This window comes from Elephantulus edwardii, unplaced genomic scaffold (genome assembly GCF_000299155.1).
Source record: "Elephantulus edwardii isolate Elephantulus edwardi_28Jun2011 unplaced genomic scaffold, EleEdw1.0 scaffold00029, whole genome shotgun sequence".
NCBI classification, from domain to species: domain Eukaryota; kingdom Metazoa; phylum Chordata; class Mammalia; order Macroscelidea; family Macroscelididae; genus Elephantulus; species Elephantulus edwardii.
The window spans coordinates 14,100,324-14,111,160 of NW_006399779.1; the positions used below are offsets into that span (position 1 = coordinate 14,100,324).

At 48.8% G+C, this 10,837-nt stretch overlaps 1 protein-coding gene across 1 annotated transcript in view; it reads right to left on the minus strand.

Annotated features, from left to right (window-relative positions):
• SLC1A2 (solute carrier family 1 (glial high affinity glutamate transporter), member 2) overlaps nucleotides 1-9,194 on the minus strand; it is a 199,300-nt gene extending 190,106 nt beyond the window's left edge. The window contains exon 1 of the mRNA XM_006883756.1: nucleotides 9,104-9,194. Coding sequence (XP_006883818.1) covers nucleotides 9,104-9,120 — 17 coding nt within the window. The 5' untranslated portion in view covers nucleotides 9,121-9,194. The remainder of the gene's footprint in view (nucleotides 1-9,103) is intronic.
• Between the last annotated feature and the right edge of the window lie 1,643 nt (nucleotides 9,195-10,837).

Below are 10,837 nucleotides of genomic sequence, written 5' to 3' on the forward strand. Positions count from 1 at the left end.
AGGCAAGGATTCTGGGGCTTCGTCTGACATACTTTGGACATGTTGTAAGGAGAGACAGGTCTTTGGAGAGGGACATCATACTGGGTAGAGTGGAGGGATAGCGCAGGAGGGGAAGACCTCTATGAGGTGGCAGAATCGGGAGCCTGGAAGCTGCACGCGGGCAGAAGTCGGCCCAGATAATAGACAAGCGACTTGTGCCGAAAGCTTCTGTCACGCTACAGGTACAGAGCTAAAATCGGTCGGGAGGTGCTGACGGGACACAGAGAGCCTATGTACAAGGATTAGTAAGTGTTGAAATCCCCAAGCCAGCAGCTCTACAGGAGAAAAGACACGGAGTTCTGCTTCTACAAAGATCTGCACACTCACCCACTGCTGTCGAGGTGGTTCTAACTTATATCAATATACACATGTATTATTGTTGTTGTGTATCATCGAGTCGGAGTCAACTGAGAGCTGACCCTCCAGCAGGTTTTCAGAGACAGTTAATCTCATGGAAGGAGACTGTCCATCCTTCTCCCATGGAGCAGCTGGTGGATTCGAACTGCATGCCTTTGGGATTGCAGCACAGAAGCAAGAAAGTCACATTGTTGTCCTAGGGAGCAGCTGGTGGGTTCAAGCCACTGACCTGCTGGTTAGCAACTAAGCATTTTAACAGCCACATCACCAGGGCTCAACACATATCTAATACGTAAGCATACACAATATGTAACATCTATAATACATCCATGTATTATATATTCATGCCTCTGGAAACTCTATGAACGTTGATTAATGTCAGTAGTTACAGAAAGGCTTCAGGCCTTTTGTTCATAGGGTTGCTATGAGTCGTGCTTGATTTAATGGCAATCAACAACAACATTATATATTACAGTACATTAATAATATAAACATACATGTATTGTATACATATACATATATATTATATACAAAATATATACATATGTATAACATGTATATTATATATCAATAATAAACCACATGCCTATGGAAACTCTATGAACTTAGAGAAATGATGATAGTTATAGGCAGCAGGCTTTTTGTTCATAGAGTTGCTATGAATCGTGCTCAACTCCATGGCAATCAACAACAACAATATATAACATCCATGTATTATATATTATGTTGTTGTTGTTATATGCCAATAGGTCACCTGTGACTTCATAGCGATGCTAGGTACAACAGCTCTGACGCCTGCCCTATTCTGAGCCAGTCTCACTGACTCTAACACACCTACCCTATTGCCCCAATTACTGTATCAATCCATTTCATCCAGGCGTTTCCTCTCCTGTGCTGTCCCTCCACCCTCGCAAGTATGGTGTCCTTCTCTAAGGACTAGTCCCTCCTGGTCATGTGCCTGAAGTATGTGAGATGGAGCTTCAAAATCCTAGCCTCCAAGGAGAAACTTGGGTTCACCCTCTCTAAGACAGACCTATTTGTTTTCTTAGTGGTCCATGGTATGTTCAAGACTCTTCTCCAGCACCACAACTCAAAGGCATCGATTCTTCTTCTGTCATCCTTAGTCATTGTCCAGTTCTCTGAGTATAGCAAGCAGTTGCAAAGACCATGGTCTGGATCGGGCACACCTTAGTTTCTAGACTGGCATCATTGATTTTCAGTACTCTAAGAGGTCCCTGACAGCAGATTTTCCTAGTGCAATTTGTCTTTTGATTTCCTGACTTCTGGTGCCAAGAGTGTTGACTGTGGAGCCGAGCAAGTTGTAACTGTTAACAAACTTACAGAACATACATTTATAATATATACATGTCTATATTATGTATACATCTATATATGTATATATTATAAGTATGTTCTGTAATATAGAATGTATGGATGTTATGTCTTATATATGTGATGTATCATATATGTTTACATATTAGATATGTGTTGCGCTCTGATGGTGTGGCTGTTCAAGCGCTCAGGTCAGGTGCTTACCAGCAGGTCAGTGGCTTGAACCCACCAGCTATTCCTTGGAACAACAATGTGACTGTCTTGCTTCCACAGAGATTCACAGCCTTGGAAATCCTATGGGGATTTCTCTATGAGACACTCTGTCCTATTAGATTGGCTGTGAGTCAGGATCAGTTCTTACAGTAGCAAATTTTATTTTCTTTTTCATATACGCCTTTGGGCCACACTCAGTCCACAGACCTCAAACATCCATCTCAAAGCTCAAATTCACCACCTCCAAATAGAAATCAACTCATTACTGACCCTAACTTGGGTTTCCGAGGCTGTAATTCTTAGCTCCCCAAGAGCTGCTGGTGGAGTCAAGCCCACCTGAGCCACATGGCCTTTGGCCACCAGAGCAAATGCCTCTTCACTCAACACCAGAGTCTCTAATACTCAACAGCAGTTCTGTGTCCTCAAGTTGGAACCAAATCATAGCTGACTCTCTAGCAGGTCTGCAGAGGCTATAAATCGCACAAGAGGAGACTGTTCCTCTTTCTCTGGAGCAAGTACGCAGTCAAACTGCCTGCCTGTGGTTTGTTAGCACTACTCCAGACCGTCAGACCAGCAGATATCCCCAGTACCCATCTGTTATTATTGTTGCTGTGTGCCTTTGAGTCGGAAGCAACTCACAGCTGACCCTCCCGCAGGTTTTCAGAGACAGTAAATCACACAGGAGGAGATTTCCCACCCTTCTTCGTGAAGGAGCTGGTGGATTAGAATCCTGTGCCTTTGGGACTGCAGCACAGCTTCTCACCACGAGGCCACCAGAGCTCCAAAGCTTGTAAGGCAGACAGATCCCACACCAACTCCCACCTGAGTCACTAGCTCTGTGATCCTGGGAGTGCAGTGACTGGAAACCTGGAACAGCAGAAGCACAGGATGGCGAGTTCTACGCCCAATTATGAACAGTAAGTGATGAATGGTGCTCCTGGCTACACCATTTCAGTGCAGCCTCTCTTACACAGGAGAGTGTGGGAACCCCGTCTCCTGCTTTGTCCTCAAGGACTTCCCCCAAAGTCTTTGACACATGCTGCCAAGCGTCCTCCCATCCTCCTGGCAGGGAGCTCAGGTAGCCTACTTCCTGGGGAGTTACATTAACTCCAGAGAAGAAAGATGGGCAGTTATGAGTTCTGACTCTCAGCAAAGCATTTCCTAAAGACCGTCAAAAAATTCCAACTGCCAAAATGAAAGTCGTTCTCATCAGTCTCTTTTTAAGGGACAGCCCTTGCTGTTACATCTAATCCAAAACAGCTGCCAAGATTGCCAAAAACACCAGATAGCTGGTCAGCAGAGGTTGTATCTGTTCTCCCAATTAAACATATACACACACACACACACACACACACACACGTTTTAAAACCAACACTGCTTAGAAACATTTTTTTTTCAAAAGTGCTGGAATATTAATTTTTTTTTTTAAAGTTCTTGGATCTCCCCTTCTCTTGATTCTCCTACATCTCTGGCCCCTTGTCTTTCCTGCCAGACAGATCTCTAACGAGATGCTAGTCCTTTTCTTCTCCACTGGCAAATATGTGTCCCATCTGCCACCAATCAATGAGGGCGCTTGTGGGGATGGAGAAGTGAGATATTTTTAAACACTCCTTTAATTAATTCACTCCCAGGACCTGGCACTGGGTGCACTGAAGGGTGAGGGGCGGGCCGAGGGAGGAGGCAGCAGCCCGGTGTCGTGATAAATAAAGCGATTTGCCATAATCTGGATTCTAAAACCTTTCCTATGAAGCATCCTGCCTGCCCCCAACAAGCTGTTAAGGGCATGAGCGAGAAAACTCAGGCGAGGCAGTGCCTGGTGTTTTGTTAGGATTTGCAGGCTGTGAGGACAACTTCCTGAAATGCAGACCAAACTGGAAGGGTATCTCAGTAAAGATGCTTTTGCTTACGACTGCTGGAGGTTTCTTAGACGACCTGTGGTTTATGAGATGATAATAATTACAGCAGGTGATTGAAAGGAAGCAGAGGTTCTGTTCATTCCCAGAGGCGAGGGAGTCCAAAGGGGGAGGAAAACATCAGTGTGGAAAGCAATTTCATTTGCCTTGTAAAAGGGGGAAAACCAATGATCTGGCCATTGTGTAAATACAGCCAAGGGGAAAGGATAGAGGCAGGGAAGAGTTTCATTGAAATCAACCCGGGTTGAGTGTCAAATCAGGGAGGAAAAAACCCCCAAACCTTTGCAGCTCTGGTTCTGTAGGATTCATGGCACACTGACCCAGAAATCTCACACTTAGCTGCTAAATATTCTTTGATTTCTGTCACCTCTTACGTGGTCCTTCCTGAGACTTCCCTTAAAGCTGAAACCAAAGGAGATAGAGCGGAATTGCAAGCACACAGAGGAAGAGAATGGGGCCACTGACAGCAAGGAACAGATTTGTCTTTGGATTTTTAACATCTCGGCTTTTCCATTTCACAGGTTTCATTTGACTGTACACATTATTTCTTGAAAATTACAGAGCTACCCCCAATTACTCACTGGAGACTGTCTCAATCAACATGAAATGGCTTTCTCATAGTTCCAAAAATACCTATTTTACCCAAAGAGGCTGATTTTTATATTCTTGAAAATGAGAAATAAAAACTCCAGTAAAGCCTGAAGTATGCATTAGGCAAACCCCTGTGGCGCTCAAACCCCAGTCACTCCACTCCCATCCCAATAAGTCAACTCAGCGGGGGCTCTCTCTGACTGACCTCATCCCTGTTCCCAAAGGGCACAGGGAAAAGGCAATCTTTATGTTTGCCTTTTGTTTGCTTGAAATAATAAATTCAGGAGGTCTCCCTTGCCAGGGCTTTCGGCTGTCAGCATTTTGTTTCATTTGCTCTCTGAGCCAAACTGAAACCCAAGTCCTCTTCACTGGCTTTAGACCTGACCTCCTGGCTCCTGGGAGATGATCAGAAGACAGACCGCCATGGGTCCCTGACACACACAGTGACCCAGTGCTCTCTCATGCCCAAGACTGTATTTCTCAACTATCCACCTCCACAGCATCTGGGCACTCCACTCCGACCCAGTCAATAGCTGACGCGATCCTGTCTGCCATAAACTACTTCTAATCTCCTTCCAATTCCAGTTAGAGTCCTAAAAGCCATCTCAGTAATTCTAGTCATGTCAGGGGACTCAGGGGGGTGGGGAGAAGAAAGAAGGCTCAACTATCAAATTAGACCTTGCTTTGCAGGAAAATCTCTCTCAGGGCCTGGGAACTACCCAAGATCCCAAAGTTGATTTTTATAGAAATCAAGTGCTAATAATCCCAACTCCAAATAACGAGACCGTGAAACTAAGAGCACAGGCTGATAAGAATTCTCTCCGAAGACAATTTGCAGGAAATGCAAGGCAAAGGTTTGGGAGAAAGTAGGTAAAATCTGCACCAGCTCTGACAAGCACACGCATGGCATCTGCGGGTGATCACGCCAAAGGTCTGCTCACCCTGGAATCTTCCAGGAAAATGATAGTCTCTATTATCTTATTCCTCAAGTCTATTTTCATTGGCCGCCTACTTCATCATTATTGGAAGAATCAAACGTGATGATGTTCATGGATGTGCTTTGAAAACACAGTCCTATACAAACAGAAGGTTTCACTACTGCTTGCAATCATTCTTTTAAAAATAAAATGGGGGGCAAGGAATGGTAATCAATGTACCGTGTGTGCCGTAATTCCCACTGCCATCGAGTCTGAGTCAACACGCCCAGCGGACCCTACAGCAGGTTTTCAGAGGCTGCAAATCACACAGCCGACGGTGGTGGAGCAGCTGGATTCAAACTGCCAGCAAGACAAGGGTTAGTAGCACAACTCCTTGTGGACTACGCCACCAGACTGTAACTACATCACCCAATTATAGTGTGGTAGAATGGTCGCTTTATCATCTGATTCCATTCTCTAAACATGCTGAAGCAGAGATGAATGAAAAGAGATCAAGCTAAACGCATCTAAGTATACTGTTTGGAGTTCTTAGGTGACTCCGTGGTTAGTGCACTTGACTACTGATTGGTGGTTTAAGTCCACCAGAGTTGCCGCGGAAAAAAGGCCCCACAACCTAAAAATCAGTCACCGAAAACCTAAGAGCACAGTTTTACGCTGACACATCGTGAGTCGTGAGTCAGAGTTGACTCAACAGTAGCTGCCTTTAACTGTATTGTTAATTTCAACGGGAATGCCTTGTTCAAGGAAACAGTTTCTACATTAGAAACTGCAAGAGAGCAAAAGTTAACAAAGATCAGCCTGTGTAACATTTCTTTTTCTATGTAAAGTAATTGCCCAAAGATGTAAGAGGAGTCCAGGTAACTTCACCGAACCACAGAAAGCCTTTGTGAATGATAGTGACACACTGGAGACAGCCATCTGAAAGCAAGTTTGCAGGGTTTATGTCTGCTTGGCCCCCGAGCCCAGGGTGCCTGACATTGTGTTTCCACCCAACAAGTGCTCACTCAGCAAACAGCCCTAGAAGAGAGAAGGAAGCGGAAGAGGAAGAGGAAGGGAAGGTCAGAGCTCCTGAGACCTGCTCATCGGTTACTGTCCAAAGTGCTAACGGATCATAGTGTTTTCTGCATTTGTTTCATAGCCTCTCCATTTTTCGTTTTTTCCATCTCCTAAATGCCAGTTCATTTGTCCAACCTTCACTGCCCACAGCGCACAAAGGGAGCATTTCTTGAACACAAACTTTGTCGAAATATGGAAAATAATTTCTGACTTTCATTTAACATTGAATCATCAGCAGCTTTCATTTAAGAAAAGGATGATACACACTCAGAGTTTGGAGACGGATGCTGTGGTTTTCTATCCACTCCCTTTTCTATCTGGCCATCAGAAAAGAAGAGTGAGTTGAATGAATGTGGTATTTGAAAGAATATTGTCAATTCCTCTGTAGCCCAGGGTTTCCATTTCCACAAGCAGGGGTAAGTCTAGAAAGGCCCTAACCCTCCACCATCACGTCAATTCCAACTCACAACGACCCATCACCAGGTTCCTGAGGTGGCTGTAAATGTTTATGGGATAAAATGCCCCATCTTTCTCTTATGGAGTAGCTGGTGGATTTGAAGAGCTGATCTTTCGGCTAGCAGAACTCCTAAAGTTGCTATGTGGCACTGAGTCAATGATGACTCATAATGACGCTATAGACAACAGACGCGAACCTTGCCCTATTCTTTGCCATCCTCACAATCTCTAACATGCTCAAGTCCACTGTTACAGTCACTGTGTCAATCATGCTGTTGAAGGTCTTCCTCTCTTTCTCTGACCCTCTACCTCTCACAGTATGATGTCTTTTTCCAAGGACTGGTCCTGCCTGACAACACGCCCGAAGTATGTGAGATGGAGTTTTAGCATCCTTCTCCCCACAGATCAACCTGGTTGCATTTTCTCCAAGACAGACTTGTGTGAGCTTCTTTAGAACAGTCCTCCAACAGCCACTTAAAAACAAACACACAAAAAAAATTACTGCCTGAAAGTTAATTCTGACTCATGGCGACCCTCAGAGACTGTACATCTCTATGGAAGGTGACTACCAACTCAGCAGTCGCTGGTTTCAAACCGCTGACTTCTCGGTTAGCCATTCAACACGTTACACACCACACCAGTAGGGCTCCTTTCGGCGGCTGAAATGTTCTACTTTTTTTCTTTTCCTAATACAAAGAACTTTTTAATTAATAAGCAGGAAGGAACTGAGGCTGAGCTCTCTGGCCTATGAATATTTGATTCTTGATACTGATTTTAGCATAATTTACCACCCTTCCTGTAATAATCTTTCAGAGGCATCTTTATAAAGAAATAAGAAAAGAGTCCATACTGTTAAACCATTATGACCAAAGGAGAATCCAAATCTCAGGTTACCCAAGATGCAGACCCCTGGGAAGCCCTCCTTCTCCTGGACCAAGAGAGCTATATTTAGAAATATCTCCCCCTGTGGGATAGGGTCCTAGTGGTGTCATGATTAACCACTAGCCTACTAAACAAAAGGACAGAAGTTCGAACATAGCAGTCGCTGCTTTTAGAAGAATGCTAAGCAACTGGCTTCATAAAGAGTTCAGCCTTGGAAAGGCTATGGGGCAGTTCTACTCTGCCCTACAGGGCGGCTATGAATCAAACCCCACTCCACACCAATGGACTGGGGCTTCTGGCTCCCTTGTCAGAAGCTGAAGTGCAGACAACTGGCTTTGAACATGAGTTCTTTTTTACTGCTTCTCAACTTATTCCTCAAAAATATACCTGTAGAGTTTGTACCATTTATGAGAAACTCCGCAAAGTACCAGCACCAAGGACTCCTGCCCACCAGTGGCCAGAAGAGAGGCTGTCACTCTCCTTCTGACATGGACCCAAGGGTTTTCACAAGCCGCTAGGGAATTAACCGAGGACTGAATCCTCACCTGGCTCTTATTCCCAATCAGGATCTCTCACCCCAAAGAGATTCCAGAGACTGGGTTCTGGACCCTTCATTTGAAGTGTGACTATCTAAATGATCCTCCTTGCTTGCTTTCCCGCCTGGAGCTTTCTATCAGCTGTCTCAGGGGGCAAAAGAGGGTGCCAGGGGCGCCCCAGGGTGGAATGGGGATGAGCCTCTGGAGATGCATTTCCCCACACCACACCGATTCCCAAAACACTCCTTCTCCCCGTCTCCTCCCGGAAGCACCCTAATCCCCTCTATCCAGTCTTGGAGCTAGCCAGGGAGATTCCGCGCGCCAGGAACTAAGCGCGATCGGAGGGGTTCGAGCATCCTCCCAACCAGTCCGCAGACCTGGCGTCAGAGGCCGCGCGGGTCCTCGCCCCGCCCGGGTCCATTCATTGCCCACCAGCACCCCGCTCTCCAAAACTCAGCTGCCCTGGGCTTCATCGTCGCTCACACTGCCCCTCATGGTTGTTTTCTATTCCAAAAAGTAACTCTAGAGGGTTTCTTCTGGACACTCTTTCTCGCATCTCCATCGCATCTCACCCCTTTCCTGAAAATAAAACCACCCTGTTTCTCTCGCCGTCCTTCAGAAAGGCCCGCCAAGAAAGGAAATGAAGCCCCCTCCCCACCTTCCCACCTCCAGGCAAGCCATCCCTCGGAAGACATCTGTGAGGACAGCGCCAGCGTCTCACAACCCCCATCCCGAACAAGGGGGTCCCCCACACCCCACTCCTCGCAGCCAGAGAGAAAGGCCCCCTCACCCTTCGGTGGATGCCATGGTCTAGGGAACGCCCCCTCCTCTTCGGCAGAGCCCGGCGGCGGGCAAAGCGGCGAGCGGATGCCGGGGTGAGCGCGAGCGCGGCGCGCGCTATTTAAAGGGGCGCCTCTCCCCGCCCTCCCACGCCCTCCCGGGTCAGCCCCTTAGCGCTGCAGCGCGAGCAGGAGGCTGCAGCGCGCGCTAATCCGCCTCCGGGCTCTCGGAGAGCTGCCGGCGTCCTGCGCGCCCCAGCACCAGCCGCCGCGCAGCCTGGAGAGGCGCTGGGAGGGCTCCGAGTGCGGCTGCCCCGGGAGAGCGGCGTCCGGGAGGCTGCGGGAGGGCGCTCTGGGCGATGCGCCGGGGCCGCCTCTGCCACCTGCGCGCGGCTGCGAGGCTTGCTGGCTCGACGAGTGGGAGCGCGGGGACGCGAGGGTGATGGCCGGAGGAGGCGGGGAGTGTGCGGATGGGTGTGTGGGGGAGTGTGCGCGCGTGTGTGTATGTGCGCGCGTGTGTGTAAGTGTGCGCGTGTGTGTAAGTGTGCGAGTGTCTGTGTGCGCGCGCGCGGGTACGGGCTGTGCGCGTCCTGGCTCGGCGCCGGCCGGCGGGGGATTGGAAGGTTTAGCCCCGCCGGAGCTGGGGATTTGCAGGCGATCCCTCTCTATTTTCGTCGTGGGCTGACATCACCCGCGTCGCTGCCTCGGGCGACTCCTTTAACCGACGTCCTCGCCCCCCCACCCCGCCCCATCCGAGACGAGGCCCCTCCCCTCCTATCGCTTCCCTTAGCCTCTCGCCATAAATTAGCAAAATAAGAAAAGAGACCCTGCTTGTCTCCCGGGAAGACGTGGCAGCAGCCCAGGATCCAAAGAGTCGCTATTGTTTCTCGAGCCGCGTGGCCCTGGGTCACCCCGCGCAGGGCGGAGCGCCAGCGATGGCACGGAGACTGGGGATGTTCCTCTGTCCCCGCCCCCCTCCAACAGCCCCGGGCGCCCCCTCACGTCCAGCTCCCACTCACACTCTGCATCACACTTAGCACCCACAGACAGGCACACCCACCCCGTGCGCCCACCGGCGGCGTGCGGGGCCCGGGGGAACCCATGAGGCCGGAGAGCGCGGTTGATGCTGCCAGAAAGCGGCCCAGCTGCTCATGTTCCCCCACCGCAGCCGGAATAAATCTCTGGCCTTCAATTATTCATCAGGATTAATATTAATGCGGCTCCTTGGGGGCAGCGGGCGGGGTGCAGAGGAGGCCTTAGATTTTTAACCAAGGGAGCGCGGGCCGGGGAGGCGAAGAGTGGTAGCAATGGTGAGGGTGTCCGGACGCTTCTCCACCCACTTCGCTCCATGCCTGCTTGCGATCCCGGGGGCGGCGCAGAGACAGATGGGCTCGCATACAAGGGAGAGTCCGAGCCTCCCCGCCGGCTTTACATAATAACGAAGCGCGCGGAACAGATTGCATTATCTTTGGGACACAGCTGAAACCTACCACTCCACCACCTGTCGAGCTTTATGATCTCTGACAGGGAAAAGCCTCATTATTCTTATCTGAAAAATGGGCCTAGAGTAACTTCCTCTGGCTGGCTGCTGGATTAAACAGGCTTCTGAAGTGAGAAGACTGCAGAATGTAAATGCGCACCAGAGATGTCTGCCACGTGAGGGGGTCTCTTGGGACCAACTGGGCGAGATCTCTAAACATTTTCGCTTCATCTCTGATCGGATGGAGCCTTTGGCTCCAGGACCC